This window comes from Neolamprologus brichardi, chromosome 7, assembly GCF_056152115.1.
Source record: "Neolamprologus brichardi isolate AB-2024 chromosome 7, ASM5615211v1, whole genome shotgun sequence".
Classification (NCBI taxonomy): Eukaryota; Metazoa; Chordata; class Actinopteri; order Cichliformes; family Cichlidae; genus Neolamprologus; species Neolamprologus brichardi.
Window position 1 is genome coordinate 54,599,370 of NC_142110.1, and position 18,866 is coordinate 54,618,235.

At 40.2% G+C, this 18,866-nt stretch overlaps 1 protein-coding gene across 6 annotated transcripts in view; it reads left to right on the forward strand.

Moving 5' to 3' along the window:
- Positions 1-18,866, forward strand: part of mast4 (microtubule associated serine/threonine kinase family member 4) — a 110,206-nt gene that overhangs the window by 84,532 nt on the left and 6,808 nt on the right. For all 6 annotated transcript variants that reach the window (XM_035910311.2, XM_006796878.2, XM_087843883.1 and 3 more), the window contains 21 exons: positions 1,061-1,215; positions 1,318-1,393; positions 1,477-1,686; positions 1,827-1,928; positions 2,759-2,891; positions 4,253-4,314; positions 4,435-4,526; positions 4,709-4,917; positions 5,007-5,145; positions 7,199-7,331; positions 7,413-7,578; positions 9,768-9,869; positions 10,494-10,616; positions 12,465-12,574; positions 13,203-13,324; positions 14,401-14,615; positions 15,012-15,212; positions 15,667-15,893; positions 16,401-16,523; positions 16,876-17,012; positions 18,681-18,865. In XM_035910311.2, the coding sequence (XP_035766204.2) occupies positions 1,061-1,215; positions 1,318-1,393; positions 1,477-1,686; positions 1,827-1,928; positions 2,759-2,891; positions 4,253-4,314; positions 4,435-4,526; positions 4,709-4,917; positions 5,007-5,145; positions 7,199-7,331; positions 7,413-7,578; positions 9,768-9,869; positions 10,494-10,616; positions 12,465-12,574; positions 13,203-13,324; positions 14,401-14,615; positions 15,012-15,212; positions 15,667-15,893; positions 16,401-16,523; positions 16,876-17,012; positions 18,681-18,865 (3,022 nt within the window). The remainder of the gene's footprint in view (positions 1-1,060; positions 1,216-1,317; positions 1,394-1,476; positions 1,687-1,826; positions 1,929-2,758; positions 2,892-4,252; positions 4,315-4,434; positions 4,527-4,708; positions 4,918-5,006; positions 5,146-7,198; positions 7,332-7,412; positions 7,579-9,767; positions 9,870-10,493; positions 10,617-12,464; positions 12,575-13,202; positions 13,325-14,400; positions 14,616-15,011; positions 15,213-15,666; positions 15,894-16,400; positions 16,524-16,875; positions 17,013-18,680; position 18,866) is intronic.

An 18,866-nucleotide genomic window follows, 5' to 3' on the forward strand; every position in this document is an offset into this window, starting at 1 on the left:
ATGTGTGACATAGAATTGAACCTAGAGCCAGACCCGGTTTAAATAGATTTGAAAAGATTCAAATGTTTAAAACGGTGATAAAGCCATGTCATCATTGCTGCCTGTGTAAAACAGGCACGAGGCAATCCCCTGCAATTCCTAATGATAAAACATTATGGTGATGAAGGTAAATCACAAGAAAGAACAAAGTAAAACAGTTTCAGAATTTTTTTCTCTTAGTCTTTACTCAAGTTTTTACATATGACTCAGTGACAACATGTCTGAACTGCATTTGGAGAGCCTTTATGTCTAGTTTTTCTTACATTTATAAGAGTATAAATGTTAAACTGTTCCCATATGTCAGCTTTATCCTGTACAGGAAGCCGAGCTTTGACTACTGTACAATACTGTGTATACAATAACACTCATTTACAGGAATTACAATGTGCCGGGGGACTGAAAATGACCCGCACTAATGCTATGTTTTTGTTTTGTGTGGCGTTTGGTCACCTAGTGCTTTTCCTGCTATTCAGATGCTCTTTGGAAGGCAAACACATAGTTTCAGCAGATACAGCGTGTGTCAGCCTGTATTAGAAACAGGCTTTTGGTATGCGCCAAGGGTTGGGCTCAGATTTCCTTAATATATTATAATCCACGTGTTATTTTATTATTGCCATTAGTGCTGAATAATTTGCGCATTATATGGCTCAGTGTTTTAAAGGTTTACTTTTTCATTATGGGATTTCTTAGAGCAGCGTTGTTGACCATGGTGCACATGATTGTTGAGGATAGTTACATGCTTACTTACTTTCTTGGCAACAGTTACTTCGGTCTCATACACTCATATTTGTTGGTTATGCACAGTCTTAACCCATTTTAACATTTTTTCACTTCTTATAGTGGTTAAGCTAACAGTCTCCCAACAGCAGTCGCATATATAACACACAGACAGAAGATCTACAGGGGAAAACATTTAAAAGAAACCACAAAGACAGGCCACTACAACAATTTTTTTCCCCACTAAGGAAAATTTATTTTTCTTTTTCTTTTCATGTTGAATGTATATTTGTTTCATTTCCAGTCATCCTGTTCATCACAGGAGAAGCTGCATCAGCTGCCCTTCCAACCTACGCCTGATGAACTGCACTTCCTCTCCAAACACTTCTGCACTGAGAGTATCTCGGGGGATGAATGCCGCAGAGCGACGGCAATGCGACCCCGGTCACGCAGTCTCAGGTATTAATGTACTTCTGCGAATATTTTCTCTCAGATGTACGTGGCATTGGTGGGACTAAACCAGCGATTTTATTCAGAGGTTTTTTCCTTTTCTTTTTTCAGCCCTGGAAGATCTCCGTCCTGTTACGATCACGAAATTATAATGATGAATCACGTCTACAAGGAGCGGTTTCCTAAAGTGAGGACCCACAAGACCTTACAGTTCTGTTTGACCACAAATTATCTGCATTATCAAACTTGCTCCGTCGCTTCTTTCTGCAGGCCACAGCTCAGATGGAGGAAAGGATTCAGGAGATCATCCGCAGCAACTCTCCTGAGACCGTCCTCCCCTTGGCAGATGGCGTGCTTGGCTTCGCCCATCACCAGATAATTGAACTGGCCCGCGACTGCCTGGAAAAGAGTCGGCTGGGACTCATCACCTCCAGCTACTTCTGCGAACTCACCGACAAGCTGGAGAGGCTTGTACAAGAGGTGAGAACATCTGCAGAAATCATGTAGATGTTTCCTCATGACAGTTCAGCAATAAGACATGTTTAGGACTCTGAATTTTACCGTAACATTAGAGTTGCACTGCAAACATTTTGTTTTCTTCTTCTGTTGATGTTGTGTAGTCCACAGAGAGGTCAGAAAGCGAGGAGGTAAACTTCATCAGAGAGCTGGTAAAGAAGATCCTTATAGTGATAGCTCGACCTGCTCGGCTGCTGGAATGTCTGGTATGTTTATAGCCTTATTGTTTTTCTGCCTAAGTCTAAAATGTGCTGATGGGTGCTTGTCTTGAATATTTTATATGAAGTGACTGCCACTGTTTAAATGCACAAAATAATTTAACAAAAAAAACAAGAAAAGATGGAGATGGTTCATAATGAGCGCTTCATCTGGATGGGTAATTTGTCTGAATGTTTTGTAATTGTGTGTGTTGCTACATCTGGTTTCTTTGCTATTTAAGGTTATTTCAAATGACTCTGGAGTCAGCAGCTCAAATCTATCAGTCTAAAAAATATTCTATAAAAGTTCTATACATTTCCATTATTCAGGTAACACTTTCTGCAATTCATCTAAGTGTCTGTCGTATTACAGAATCAAAGAGAGGTTAAAGTGGCTAAAATCAGAATTAAATTTAAAGCTGTTATGACTTACTTCAGCCGAACAGTACCTACCTCATACCTGATGGCAAGCTGATAAACACGGAGTAATTTAGCAGCCAAAGAAATATCTCAAAGGAGAAAGTAGAGACTACAACAAGCCTAAAGAAAGTAAATTCTGGACTAACCTATACCTAGAGAAACCTTTCCCTCACATTATGTTGCTCAGGCTGCTTGAGAAACTTGTTTGCTTATAAGTTTGCCATGGCAATCTAAAAAGTGAAAGTTCAACTTCTACTTCCTCTAAGCTGAAAATAAAGCGTAAATAAGTATGTTTTCCTTCGCTCAATAGAGCTCCTACTTGATCTCAAACTACAAGATCAGGAATTTGTTTACTGTTTACTTGTTTATTTAAAGTTGTTCATAGCAATATATAGGAAAGTGTTTTGCTGTCTCTTCAGGAGTTTGACCCAGAGGAATTTTACCACCTTCTGGAAGCTGCTGAAGGACACGCTAAAGAAGGCCAGGGCATCAAAACAGACATCCCTCGTTACATCATCAGCCAGCTGGGACTCACACGAGATCCTCTTGAAGGTACACGAAGGACTTCATCATCATCATTGTTGTTATTCCTAATACCATTAATACATTTAAATGCTGCATGTAATATAGAGTAAATATATATTTACATAAAGAATGTAAGTACAACACCTAATTAAAACAGATTATTTTGCATTTAATGTCAGAAACAAAAAACAGAAAAAGTTTAAGTGTAATGTTAAATGTTATATATTTAATCATCGATCATACTATAATATGTAGTATCCTGTATAACCGCAGTAAAGTTGTATTATTAGAATATATCCTTTTATTATTATTATTATTATTATTATTATTATTATCATACTATTATTACATCAGGAGAGCAAAGGAGCAAAGAGAGCACAGGATAATTTGTCAGGGTAAGGCTGTAAAGCAGGATTTGGCAGTTTGTTTTCCCACAAGGCCAAATGAGAAACTGGGACTGTTGTGGAGGGGCACAACAATATGCTGAACACTGTTCTGCTCAATATTTATTTCGTTAGAGCGCTTTGAGGTGACTGCTGTTGTGATTTGGCTCTGTATAAATAAAGCAGAGTTGAATTAAATAAGCTTCTTGGTGCAGCCCTCCACAACAGTCCCTTTTTCATGGTTCCCTTTTGAAAATGAATGTCCCACTCCTGCTCTAAAGGAACGCTGGAACTGAATTGTGGAGGGAAGTTAAAGACAAAGATACTCTTGACTAATGTCCTGTACCAAACAGATCGTCTTTCTAATGACCCTCTGTCTCTCCAGACTCTGTAACCAGCAACATTCATTATGACTAATTAGAAAAGAATGGCCTCCCCACAGACCTTATACAGATCTACACAGGCGGGCTCATCAGCCAGTCTCTCCATTTATTTCCCCCGAGTGTCTCCCGTGTTTCGTTTGCCCAGCACCTCGTGTGCCGGAAGCAAACCTTGGAGGAAGGACAGATGTTAAATAGTACTGAAAATGTGTTTACAAGCTCTCCAGGGACGAGACAAACAGCACACATGGACTTTGCCATGGCTGCACAGACGAACATGCACTGAAAAAGATGCAAGGTGGTTTTTAATGAGCAGTTGTTCTGGGGTGGTGATTTTCAAAATGAGCGTAAGATGTGCATTTGTGTTGCCAGTTTTGATTTCCGCCTCATTTGTCCTCAATTCAGCTTATATTGAAGTCAGCACCTCAAACCTAATAGGTGAATAAAAGCTGAAGTCAGCTGTTTTTGTTTTGTTTAAAGGGCCTGATTTAATTTAGGCCGGCTTTGTTTCAGTAACTGCAGTTGAGAACCTGTGTGTCAGTTTCTCATGAAGTTAGATTCATAGTTTTGTCACATCAAACCTGCTGCAGCTTTGCTCCTGATTATTTCTCTGTTTCTTTTCTAGAAATCGCTCAGCTGACCAGCAGTGACAGCGGAATTGCAGAAACTCCAGAAACAGATGACTCTGTAAGTGCTTAGACATTGATTACATTATTGATCTAGTTCATCTTTACTGCAGGCGAAGCAGTGAAATCCAGATTTTATCTTTTTGATTTGTTTTAGCGTTTATCTCGCTCTCGTCCTCAGTCTCAGAGTTTCAGCACGGCCTTGCGGTCCCGGCGGAAACCCTGTGAGCTGGACTTTGAAATGATAAAACTCATCAGCAATGGTGCCTATGGGTAAGGACGTCTCATTTCTCTATCGGACGATCTAATCTCTGCTGATAGATTGTTGGTTAGAGGCTGTTTGTTTCTTCTTTGTTTCGCAGTTTACAAAACCATACTGTGATCAAACCACACTTATTGTTGCAGTTTTTCTTCTATTCTTTGCGCAGCTCATCGGTAAACTTTTTGTTCCACAGAGCTGTTTATCTGGTGCGGCACAAGGAAACTAAGCAGAGGTTTGCCATGAAAAAGATCAACAAACAGAATCTGATGTTAAGGAATCAGATACAGCAGGCCTTTGTGGAGAGGGATATCCTCACCTTTGCTGAAAACCCTTTTGTTGTGTCCATGTATTGCTCCTTTGAAACACGGAGGCACCTGTGCATGGTTATGGAATATGTTGAAGGTCAGCACTCTATTTTATTTTAAGTGCATAGTGCGACCGCTGAAAGCAGTCTACTTTGAACAATGTCTTCTTGGTGTTGTTCTTTACAGGAGGAGACTGTGCCACCCTGCTGAAGAACATGGGTCCCCTACCTGTGGACATGGCTAGGATGTACTTTGCAGAGACAGTACTGGCTTTGGAGTATCTACACAACTATGGCATTGTTCACAGGGACCTCAAACCTGACAAGTGAGCTGTAAACAATATTTGTACATAAATGCTGGCACTCAGAGAATTATATTTTATTTTCAGGCTTTTGTTTTTCTTGCTTTTCTGTCAGGCATCTTTGCCATTTAAAAACAAACAGAACAAAAAAACTGTACAGTACTCGATCAACACCAAACAGCAGACTTGACATGTTAGTCATGAGCTATTGAATATAGCTAACAATTAAACTGAAGTTGGTGATGCATCTGTACTGTATTTAAAATACATTGTGACCTACTGTTTTGAGTAATGGCTGTTATGGCATAATTTGGATAGTGCATTTGTACACGTAGCTGTATTATTTGTCAGATACCTGCATTAAAATGCTCCAATAGGTATCAATAGCAGAAATATGTGTGAGACCTGACCAGGGAAGTTCACGATTCAGGTTAGCAGACAAGAGAAGACAGCTTGCTGCTAAAGTCACCTGTGTCAGCAACATAGGCAGTATAAAAAAAGGAGACATTGTTTCTAGTCTTACACCTGCATTATTTTTAATATCCACCAGGGGGCAACACCTGTGGGGTTATCCAATTTTGTACAAGTCAAGAGGCACGCGGCGTTGGGTTCTTTGGCTATGTATGTAACCACAGTAAACATGTTTCTGTTGGGTTTATTGGCTCATTTCCAGGTTTAAGATCACATTGAATAGGACACGAAGTCCATTTTGTAAGTTATGGGAATGCTAGGAGTCAGAAAGGAGGATTATGTTGGACTTACTCAGTGGCTAATGACTTTGAGACTGGCAAGGAGAAACTCAGTTCGACATCCCATAATGGGACTTCAGTGAAGGACATCGCAATGGCTGCACAAACCCTGCATACGGTCTAATGCAACAACCTGTCAGTCAAATTGCCAGTGCTCCTGATAATGCAAACTGATCAAAATTTGAACAGTTTTTTTTGTCAATGAGGAAATCTGCTATAGGAAGGAAAACATTTTTATATGTAAACATGTTTATTTCTACTATAAAGTTGGGGGGGGTTAACGTGGAGGTGTGGACATTGGCTCGCTGTGAGAGTCTTCTTCAACCCCAGGGGTACAGCTCGGTGCTGAAGAGAGCAGAAAGTCAGTAAATATTGGATTAATGAATCATTTGACCAAGACAGAACACCAAATGTGTTCTGATTTTGCTCTGGATTTGTTGGATGCTTAAAAGGGAAGCCATATTTGCTATATTTAAGTGCAATTAAATAACTCTACTTAAGGGCTGTGCGATATGACCAAAGGTTCCGTCCGTGTACCTGGAACTGCTGCGGGAAAAAGCCATTTCTAACATTTGAGTCTAAGGTTTATTTTTTTAGCACCTAGCAGCTCTTTTGCATCCGTAAACTCTCTCCATACTCTTTCATGTGATTCTTGTGTTGGTGGTAGAAGAGGTTTGCCGTGTTTGAGTCTGAGGTGGGGACCGGCTCCCTCCATAATTTGCATAGTACAGTTTTATGGTCCTTGTCAGACTTTTCATAACCAAACCATGTCCATGCTACAGAGGTAGCCCCTCGTTTAGGTATAAGGTCCTCAATTTGTTTTGACTGGTCCTGGTTCTGTTTGGAGCTACCTGGTTCTGCCTCATTTTCACTGGCTATGCTGGTATTCTCTGTGCCCAGATGGAAAAAATATTGCCGTAAACGGTGTATTTTGCGACACCACGAAACAAACGATAATGTATAATTTGAAACGACAGATGTTTTCATATCATCATGCAATATATTTCGTCATATTGCACAGCCCTAACTGTACTTCATAATATGTCTAAAAATTATAGAAATGTCTTCTTCCACCTTTGTGTTTGTTCAATAACATTAAAGATTGAACTGAGTAATTTTTATTTTTTTATTTACACATATTGGCATGGAAACAGCAATTTCTTTTGTGAAAAGGAAGAAAAATGGCCGCCTCTGTCAGTGTCATGCTTTAAGTTTTGTTTTTTTTCCCCCTTCATAAAAACAACATTGTAACAAAAATCACAGAACAACTGACTGCATTTATCATTTTTACTATAATTAAACTTTGTCCAACTTGGTTTTTCTTTTAGTCTGCTGGTGACCTCAATGGGGCACATTAAGCTGACAGATTTTGGTCTTTCCAAAGTCGGGCTGATGAACATGACCACCAACCTGTACGAGGGACACATAGAGAAGGATGCCAGGGAGTTCTCTGATAAGCAGGTAAATGTTGTTGAGCTTTACAGATGTACACTTTCTCAAAGCTCACCATATTTAGAATCCTTTTTGTTTTCTGCTGTACAGGTATGCGGCACCCCAGAGTATATCGCTCCAGAGGTGATCCTGAGACAAGGCTATGGGAAGCCAGTGGACTGGTGGGCTATGGGCATCATCCTGTATGAGTTTCTTGTGGGCTGTGTGCCTTTTTTTGGAGACACACCGGAAGAGCTTTTTGGACAGGTCATCAGTGGTCAGTGTTAACAACACCCCCTTTTTCAATTTGATAATTAAAGCAAATCTTAGACTTGCATTAAATAGTTAATGAGATATCTCAGTCGTGCTCAAAATATTTCAATTTACATACCTGAAAACAGCAACTGTCAAAATGAGATACCTGTGTAATAATTAGCCACTGGCTATCAGACACTCTGCCGGTGGTATTACGTGATGGATCACAATCTGATGGTACTTTTCTGCGTTCTTGATTCCATCAATTTTGACAAGATCCCCAACACCACAGCCCCAAACCATGATAGCGCCTCCACCGTGCACTCTGCTGACCTCCTCTGTACATACTGATGATGATTGGAACCCTTTCTACATGTTTCCTTTCCTTATGAATAACTTCTTGACAGCCATCTATTAGATGAAGGTCAGGTCTTTGCTGGATGTCTTTCTTATTTTTTAAGGACTTGACTTTCACACCGTGCCTGAGATTTACCAGTTTTTGGCTCTCTGGAAATTATCTTGCTGGTGAAAAAATATTATCTGTTATCTGTTTAAGTGTTAAAAACACTCTCCTGAAAATCGTCAGGCGCCGGAGCTGAAAATGAGTGAAAAAGCAGCCAATATCCAAAGAAACACTTAACTACACTTAAAAACAGTTACAATAAAGTCTGTTTCTTTGGAAGCAAAATACAGAAAAATAAGGGGTGGCTTAAGTTTTTTATTACACAGTACTGTGTTCCAGCATCCTAAAAAATACAAAGTTTATTTATTTTCTTATTTGTTTATGTAAGTTTATTAAATACCTAAAATGTTACAAGACATATTTTCTGCTAATGAAGGTGATTAAAGGTGAAATTTGACCACATCTGGCATTTAGATGCTATCCTGCACATCAGGGGAATTCCCAGGCTAGATCAAATATGAATTAAACATTCATATAGTGACCACATTGAATGAGTTGTGTATAATTTCCAATTTTTTGAAGACCGAGATTTCCCTGAAGGCTAGCAGCAAACAGATGGCAGTAAGGGCCTTTAGTTCGCTTTAGTTCCCAAATGAAGTTTATTATTGTGATTTATACTTTGTCACTTTATTCCCTCATAGTGTCATTGTGACAGAGAAAATCTTCTTGAAAAATACGAGCTTTCAGCTTGTCAGCAGCGTGTGGCATGTTGGATAACAGCTTCTGTCTGTGCCATGGAAATGAGTGGCGTGCAATGACTGATTTGGTATACTCGTAAACAAACTGTACCAATGTCCTGTGTGTGACTGTTAATTAGAGAGCCCCGAATACACTGAAACCATGCCACGATGGCCTGCGGCTGCACATACATATTCATAGCTTACACCCAAATTTCATTAGAATGGGGTACAGAGAGAACATAGCAGACAATCAGCATGAAGCACACAGGTCTGCTCTGTTCGAATGCTTGTTTTTTTAGTTATTATTATTTAACATTACACACAATAGAGCTTTGATTTGTAAGAGCTCATTTAAAAATACCTTTGAGAACAAAGTGGTTTAGTATTAGGTTAAAGTCATTTTTGGAATTTTTCAAACTATAAAATCCTATAGACACACATTTATTGAGATAATATCTGATTAATGAATCAGCTTCATTGAAGGGCAGCTGCCTTCAACATTCCCAGTTTTTCATGTGCATAGTGCTATGAAAAAAAAGTTTTTTTGGTTTGTCTGTTTGTTTTTTGTATATTTTTCATAAATTACCATTCAGTTACTTTGTTCAAATCGGTCCAAATAGGTTTGGATAATTTTTCATTTATGAATAATAAATGTATCAAATCTGTATGAGCCATAAAATTAGACTTACCTGTTATGTTACAACAAACTAATTAAGGAATAGTTCCTTTTTTTCGTTTAAATGTATTTTTCCTACTACTACAGCATTTTTTTTTTCACAGTTGGTTCACAGAAGAAAAAATATATTTTCTGTGAATTTGTGAAAACAACGAACAACCAGGAATTCTTCTGTAATTTTACACATTTGTAGTTTTACTGGACCGACCCACTTAACTTCAAAGTGGCCTGTATGTAACATGAGTTTGACATCCCTGCTCTAGTGTATTGTCAGAAAGCCGTTAGAGGCATTATCTGACTAGATGACATCCAGTTTTAGTGTCTGTCAGTGAAATAAAATCTATAAGGTGTTGGTATGTAAAGTCATTCTATAACACTGTTTCTGGTTCTAGATGAGATCAACTGGCCAGATGGGGATGAGGCTCCACCTCCTGACGCTCAGGAGCTCATCACCTTGCTGCTGAGACAGAATCCCCTGGAAAGGCTGGGCACAGGTACAAACGCAAAGAGTGAAGACCTTCTCATATGTGGAGCAGTCAGGGACTGGGTGAGAACTAGGCATGCACAACAGGCCGCTATAAATCCTCATGTGCTACCTCAGCACGGCTCATTATTCCAAGTCACTGGGGAAGAAATTGAGGTCATCCACCAGCGGAGCAGTTTATCCTGTGGCCTACTCACCTCTTCCTCCTGATCAATTGCAATTATTTCCCACCAGTCCATGAATCTAGCTTCATGCACAATCAGGGACTTTGAGTGTGTAGATCTGCAGACTGTAAAAGTGACCATGACCCTGAACAAAGGCCTTTAATCAGTGCAATGCACACAACCAGCTTGGCCTGGAGACATCCGGATCTACTTAGGCATCTAGATCTCCCCTCAGCAGGCTGCCATTCACAAAGTCTCCTGCTATTTCACTAAAGGTCACAGGCAGGAAATTGTTCTGCATAATTTATGGTCATGATAGCGATTTGTCCTGTAGCCACTAGGGGAAAAGAGAAACACACCATAAGCATTTTTTCTGTTCCTGTGTTTGAACTATTCAGTGTCCAGTGATTTGTGCGTGTGCTTTCTCCACAAGCAATTTTCACATTGTTCCATATTTATCTGACCTGCAGGTGGAGCGGCCGAAGTGAAGCAGCATCAGTTTTTTCACAACCTAGACTGGAACGGCCTGTTGAGACAGAAGGCTGAGTTCATCCCTCAGCTGGAGTCCGAGGACGACACGAGTTACTTTGACAGTAAGTTATCAAACTGCCTCATAAAAACACTTATTCTTTGTGTGAACTGATAGCTGATTGTTCATTCATGTTTGGAGTGTAAACAGGATCTAGTAGCAGCTAATTTTAATTCTTTTTCATGCGATTTCAACAACATACAGTGGGGGAAATGATTATTTGATCGCATGCTGGATTTGTAAATTTGCTTACTTCCAATGAAATGAACAATCTCTATTTTTATGGTAATTTAATTTTAATGGGGAGAGAGAGAATATGAACCAAAATCCATGAAAAACACATTATATAAACATTATGAAGTGATCTTATGTCCAATGAGTGAAATAAGTATTTGATCCCTGAGCAAAAATCAACTCAGAACATGGTGGAGAAACTCCTGTTAGCAAGCACAGCGGTGAGATGTTTCTTGTAGTTGGTCACCAGGTTTATGCACACTTTAGGATTTTGGCCCACTCCTCTTTACAGAAACTCCTTGGCTGCTGCTTAGCAACTCAAACAACTGAGGTCTGGAGACTGGCGAGGCCACTCCATCACCTTAACGTGCTACTTCTTCTTAGCAACTCCTTTTTTGCTTTGGTGCTTTGTTTTGGGTACGTGGCCTCGCCCACTGGCCCCTCAGTGCGGTGAAGTTGTCCAGTACCCTTAGCAGAAAAAAAAAATCCCCAAAGCATAGTGTTTCCACCTCCATGCTTCACTGTGGGGATGGTGTTTTTTGGGTCATACTCTGTATTTCTCTGTATCTCTCCTCCAAACATAGCGGGAGACTACATAAATATTTGTTGTCAGGAAAAAAAAAACTCTCAGATGTGTTTTTTGAAACTGTAGAGCATTATTCCTGGTGAGCACGCTGCTGCTGCACATCTCAGCTGTGCAGCAAGAGTTCAACCACTGCTGTCAAAGAAACAACCAGAACTGTATTTGAGACTGCAGTCTGAGCTGTAAATATGTTAGCAATATTTTGTTGCTCACATATGAAATTTGCATGTATGCTGTCATAACTATGGAGCATCAGCAGCTTTAAAAATAAATAGTTATTTTAATCTATTTGACTAATATGTAATGGAAAGATAAAATACAATAAATATACAGTAGTACAATTTCAGCTGCAGAATCTTGTGTGCCTGAATACAACAGAGCGAAAATGTGCTGTAAACAAAGTTTACATATTTGTGTTAATTCTTTCTTTGTATTTTGTGGAGCCATGTATCACATGTGAGGTGTAACTGTCTAAGAATGCAACACTGAAGTGCAAATACTCATAATAATGATAAACAGCCTGCTCAGAATTACGTGGCAGCATTGCGATCAAGTAGCCTGGTGTCAAAATGTTTCAACAGCTGTCTGATGCTGAGTTTTCAATTTCTTTGTGTTACTGAAGAAGTGAACAATCCAATTACAACCAGAAATGCCAGCTTAGCAAATCTGACAAAATTCTGCTTCATCCTTACATCCCATCTGGGATCATGACTTTCCTCTAGATGCTGTTAAAGTAAACTTTGCATTATTAAAAGGCTGTTTTCACTAAAACTCTCTAAGGACACGCAGACAACACAGTTAGTTTTAATTCCAGTTTAGGTTTTTTTTACACTTGTATTAGTCAAAACTGTCCTATTACAGTACATCTTTCATTAAAATTGACACTGGCATTTTGAACAGCCTAATTTAATACATTGTTACATATGAAGTATGTCGGCAGCAGAGCAGCGACTCTGCCTCTAATTAAAAAGAGTGAAAACACTTGCATTTCTTAGTCATTATACTCTTTTTCTACTTGGGTCATCTTTTTGCACTGTAATAAGAATAACCTATAATAATGCAATTTATAAAATATAATGCTCCCCTCTTTTACAGCTCGCTCTGAGAGATACCATCATCTGGAGACAGAGGAAGAGGACACAAATGATGAAGACTTCAATGTGGACCTGCGGCAGTTTTCCTCTTGTTCTCACAGATTCTCTAAGGTATGTCCTTAATCTCCCTCTTCACATTGTTCCAGTGTCATCATCATTACTGCCAAAGACGTTAGCAATATAAATGAGCTCGAGCCCTCATCTGTCCCGATCCCATTCTCATGGGAGGGAGAAAAACACGAGCGGCTGCCATTTCATATGGAAATGTGTGTCTTGAAAACACAGCCTCCCTCCTGCTCTTCCTTTATCTCCATAGTGTCAAACGTAGATTTCAGCTTTGCATACATTTTCCACTTGCAAATGAGATTTATTTTTCTTGGTAGTAATGTGTGACACAGTACACAATACAGACAAGCTGGGAGTCATTGCTGTGCTGCATTGCAGTGTGCTCTCCTCACATCAAAACAAAGCATTACAGTGTGTCTCAGAAAGCAGCAGGGTGTCTCAGAGGAAGCGTTCAGCTATACTGAACCTTCTCGATGCTTGTTGGACACAATGAAGTCTGCATAGCACAGACAAATATAAAATAAAGGTCACGAGGTTACCCAGTATCTGTACAGAATGTGATAGATTTTCTTTCTAAACCTTTTTGGCTCTTTTATTTTTAAACCTCTCTTCACATTTTGCATTTGTAGCTTACATGTAACAAAGTGAGTCATTGTCGCTGTGCGGCTATCAGGTTTACAGCAGTCTGGATTTGTCCCGTGGGCATCTGGAGGAGAAGGGAGAGACTGAGGAGAAGAAGACCGAGAGCCCGCTGACTGTGGACTCTCTCAGCTGGACGCCAGACTTCGCTGAAGCGTATGAACACCTCCATCTCTAAATCAAAAACGATTACCAGAGTTCATTAATTGCTGCATTTGACCATTATGTAGACTGAGCACACATTAAGTGAGCAGTTCATTGGATGATGATTGTGCTGGCATACTAAACACATACTGGAAGGATTGTAACACAGTTGTCATGGTTTTTTGGTTTGAGGTGAGGTGGCTACAGTTTGTAAAGAAAAACTGCAGTGGAAGTGGTTGAAGTATTTAAGTACCAAACTACAAGATGTGATAAAGACGGAGACTAAAAAAACTTACCTTGTTTAACTTGTCTCCCATTCCAGATCATCTTCTCTTGCACGTCTGGACTCTTTTTAGATATATGTAGAATTCCTTTAATGTAAGCTTGCACTGCTCCCTATGCAGAATCTTCAGCATGTCAAAACAGTGTTTGAGTTTTAGGAAGCTGATAAAGTATCAAGCAGGCAAGTCTATTGGCTCATCCAGATGGTGAGCGACGATGGTGTTTTTTGAATGTGCACATGATGGGGTGCTGGCACACTCCACAGTCTAGGAGTGTCCATTTCTGCTTCATTTTCTTCGCAGAGTTTAAGTAAAACTTGACTGTCTCAGCCTTGGGGATAAATTCAGCACTTTCTGCATATTCGGGGTTGAAACATGTTAAAAATCTGTAGCTGAAGATGCAGCTATGATCAGCAGCTTTGGTCTTGCACACTGTGCAAATTTGAGGGCAGTGGCAAACTTGCACAGTGCAAGGGATTAGGTTGCTGAAATTTCAGTGATCAGGTGAAGTGTTTGACACACATTTTAGGTGCATTCCAGGAGCTTCTTGATTGCATCTCATATTTATGTAAAAATTTATTCCAAGTTAAAGAGGATCAACCTTGTTAAGCTCAACTCAGTAATGGCAGTGGTGTAAAAATAACACTTTATAAATTGAATCATACTGTTCCTGTTGTCCCTCATTCTGAGAAGTCTAGGGTGTTCATCGCCTTTACAAGCCTTTGCTCTCTCATGAAGACTTAAAATAATTTTTAGTCATTTGACAGTTACAAAACTCATCTAACGCAAATCTGTTGTTTTATCCAGACCCTCGCTGTCCCACTCGACAGACACAGACAGGATGAATCAGGGTCCTTGCCCCAGTTTGCTACCAAAGTTTGCCATCTCAGCTGAAAGCGAAGGGGATGAAACATCAGGCATCGGCGATCCCAGCAAAGCCTCGTTCTCCATCGGGGAGTTTCCCCAGGACGAGCCTGAAGCTGCCACTCCGGGCAGCACGCACAGCGGGGCCACGCTCTCTGGTACGAGCCGCAGTCTTTAGAATTACACACCTTTCCGTACATGTGCTTGGTTTGTACTTTGTAACATCATTAAGGTGCAGTTCTCTGGAAACAACAAAAACATATGATTGAATGTTCTTGCTTGTTTTATTAGGAACATTGTGCTGTGTTAAAGTGAGCTCAGTGCCACTGATTGTTTTTCAACCACGTCAGTTGCCCCCTGCTGGCCATTAGAAAGAATTCAGGCTCTAAGGGCAGACGTTTGACCAAAAAAATGCAATTGATGTGCAGTTGGCCTAAATGTATAATTTGCACGTTTATTCATTATTTATTATTAATTCATGTACTCAACCATTAAGAATGACTGTTATTTCTATGGGAAGAATAACTGTTTGCTTCATTCCATCCATAAAAAAGGGAGTTTCTCAGAACATTTGGACCAGCTGACACCCAGGGGAGAGGGTGTGGAGAGCCCTGACAGCACCAGTCACACCTCTGCTGACCACGTACCTCCGTCGACCTCTCTGCGACCTGAGAGTGCTGTAGAGAAGAGCGGAGCTGTGCCAAAAGTCCCAAAGTCTGTGTCAACTGGTGCCCTTTCCCTTATGATCCCTGGAGGTAAGTAAAAAAAACAAAAACACACACATATTACCATGCTGATGTTGCCTCAAAGTTTTGTAAGCTACATTGTTGATGCATGTGGGAGCAATAACATGTTAAGTATAACAGTAAAAGCAATGGACTTTAAAAATAATCTGAAAAAGATGAAAGTTCACTGTGAAGCTGTCATAATTGGCCCGTCATGCCTCAAGTTCCATGTTAAAAAGAGGCTGTGAGCAAAAACCTGAGCACAAGCTGCTAACAAGGAAAATAATCAGGCATGGTCAGAGCGAGAGGTCTTCACTGCAAGGAGAGAAAATCGTATTAGTTTCACCCACAGCTGCAGCAGAATTAATCCTGGCTCAAAAGCTTTTATGGCAATACCTCGGTGCTGACTTCAGGGCACGTTATACTCTGATTGATTTTGGAAAAAATTTAAAAACTCAGACGTTGTCAACTCTTATTTTTCCAGATGTCTTTGGAGCATCTCCGCTGGCCAGTCCCCTTTCTCCTTACTCCCTCTCCTCAGACCCTTCCTCAAGAGACTCCTCTCCGAGCCGAGACTCCTCCCTCTGTCCCTCCAACCCACGGCAGCCCGTCGTGATCCACAGTTCTGGGAAGAAGTTTGGTTTCACGCTGAGGGCAATCCGGGTGTACGCTTGTGACAGTGACATCTACACAGTCTATCACATGGTCTGGGTAAGGCCTTTAAGCATTTTTCCTTTAAACAAACCCTGTTGAATGACCACAGGACTATGATAGCCGATGTATGATTTTGTTTTAATTGTTTGTTTGAAATAAATTATTTATTATGAGAATTAAAAACTGCATCATCCTAACATAATATTAGTCCATTAATGGGATTTTTTTCCCCCAGCAGTTTAAACTGAAGGCATTACATAGACTTGCTTTTATTCCAAATTTTAATTTTAATAAACAGCAGTGAAAATAATTTACAGATGCAACCAGAAGTCAGGGAACTGTGAAGTTCGTGTGCTTATGTTTTAACTTGATGCAATTGGAAGTCTCTTGATAACTACAGGTGTCGCCCTCTGCTGGCCACTGAAAACGATGCATGCAACAGCATTTTTCTCTTTTGTCTGAACCAAATGTTCTAAAACACAGCTTTAAAAGCAGTTTTAAATTATTCAGATGCTTTGAACACAAAAGGATGATCATGAATCAATACCTTTTCATGTTGATCAGAACGTAGAAGATGGTGGGCCTGCACATAAAGCAGGACTCAAAGCTGGAGACCTCATTACTCATGTGAACGGAGAACCGGTTCACGGTCTTGTCCATACCGAAGTGGTGGAGCTCCTGCTCAAGGTAACACACAATGTGTGTTCATCTCTAAACAGCTACTGTTAAAATATTTAATAGTTCTGATATTCATTGCTTTTGATGTAATTTCAATTAGAATAAACTGAATAATCTATTTAGGTCGAGGAGTAAGTGCTACTGAAATTGATGTTGTTTCCATTTTTTAAAAGTGAGTGCAGAAAATTCAGCTCTAATGATTTACTGGAGCGCGACTACAGTCGTTTTAATTGGAAGATATTTAAATCATAAAAGGGTTTCGGTAAACTCCAGTAATATAGATATAAATGTTTTTTTTCTGATTTTTTAAAAATAATCTATCCTCTTCCCAACATCAAGTGTTTTTTTTTTTCTTTTTCAGAGTGGCAGCAAAGTGGCCATCTCTACAACCCCCTTTGAAAATACTTCAATAAAAACTGGTCCTGCCAGAAGGAACAGCTACAGGAGCAAGATGGTCCGATGTGGTAAAAAGCCCAAGAAGGAGAAGACCCCAGAAAGGTACAAATAAGTCTTTAAATTACCTTTGGATCATTTGTTTCTTAACCCCCTCTATTTAAGGGAGACTGAGACAACCAGCTGCTGTGCACTATGTCACTATGTCTCTCTCCACGCACAGTTTTAGTCTCTGTTATTGTCTTATTGATAATGATTAATGATTATGAAACTGTTTAGATTTGTCAGACCACAGGAAAGTGTTCAGTGACCAAGCTCTGAAGAGACAGAAGTGTCCATGTTTTTTTTTCTTTTCCTACTAGAGTTTAAACTTGCGGTTCAAATCAGTGTATATACTGAAGAAAAAAAATACCGTTTCAGAATTTGACAGCTTTACAGTTTAAGATAAGATAAGAAGAACTTTATTTAGTCCTAAAGAAATTATTTTGTCATAAACATGCTCAGTGTAGCAAGAGAAACAGAGAAACAGAGGAATAAAGATATACAATAAAATACAATAAGAATTATCCCTATTGCCAGTCTTGGCAGGAACTCATCGGGGATGAGAGGCCCCGGGGCAGACCCAGGACACGCTGGAGAGATTATATCTCTCGGCTGGCCTGGGAACGCCTTGGTGTTCCCCCAGATAAGCTGGAGGAGGTGGCTGGGAAGAGGGAGGTCTGGGCCTCTCTGCTTAGGCTGCTGCCCCCGCGACCCGGCCTCGGATAAAGCGGATGAAGATGGATGGATGGATGGACAATAAGAATTGTAGGATACAGTAGTGTACAGTAGGATAGTGCAAATATAATATCAAAATAACTCTAACAAAGTATGACTATATCAGGTAAAATAAATAACATACCTATCAGCGCAGGTGATTATAAAAAGTGACATAATATTGTGCAATGAATAAAATGAGGCTAGCAGCATATGATGGGGGGATGAAACAAACATTCAGTAACATACTGTTAAGTAATATTGCACGACCTGAATGAGAACAAAATAACATTAATGTAAATCGTAAGAAAATCACCTATAGAGCGAGGAAGAGTTGTACATTCTCATAGCCATAGGTAGGAAGGATTTCCTGTGGCGGTCGGCTCTGCATTTGGGGGGGGGGGGGCTTCTGCTGCGTGTGCTCCGATGGCACATTATGGCCCATCATTAAATGATTTTTTGTTAATGTTAGGGAGGTTTTAATAAATCTGAGTTGCTGAGTTTTATTTACACTACTGCATTTCCTCCTATAAGACAATTTGGTACATTTTTAACCATCCACACACAATGTGGAATTTCGTAAGTAAGTTACAAGCACTAGCTCAGTTATAGTTCAGCTTCACTAGGTTCTGCATATCCTGATAAGTTATTGAAGACCACAAGGTCGTATTCCTGCCCTGATACTTGTTTCTGTAAGCGTGGGAACTGCAGTTTTGTTTCTGCAGCCTAATCGTTCTTCAGAAAAGAGGTGAGTGATCCAATTTCCTGTGTGCAGTCATTACTCTATTCCCTGTAGGCCTCTAGAGGGCAGACAGATGGCACTGAGGGAGTCATTGAAAATCTGACGATCCTACAGATTCAGTGGGTTGTTTTCCATCTTTAATAGTTAAGAGTACCTGGCACTGTGCAGAGCAGTTACACGTGTAAATAGTAAGAAAGCAGCAGCCTGTGGTGTCCATTGTAAACTGTGAATTTTACAATGGACTGTGAATCGTCATCTCACTTTTCTTTTCACAGGCGCCGCTCCCTTTTCAGACGCTTTGCCATGCAGCCTTCTCCTCTTCTGCATACGAGCCGCAGCTTTTCCTCCCTGAACCACTCGCTGTCATCTGGTGAGAGTCTCCCCGGCTCCCCTACCCACAGTCTCTCCCCTCGTTCCCCTACTGCCGCCTTCCGCCCTGCACCAGATTTCACCCAGTCAGG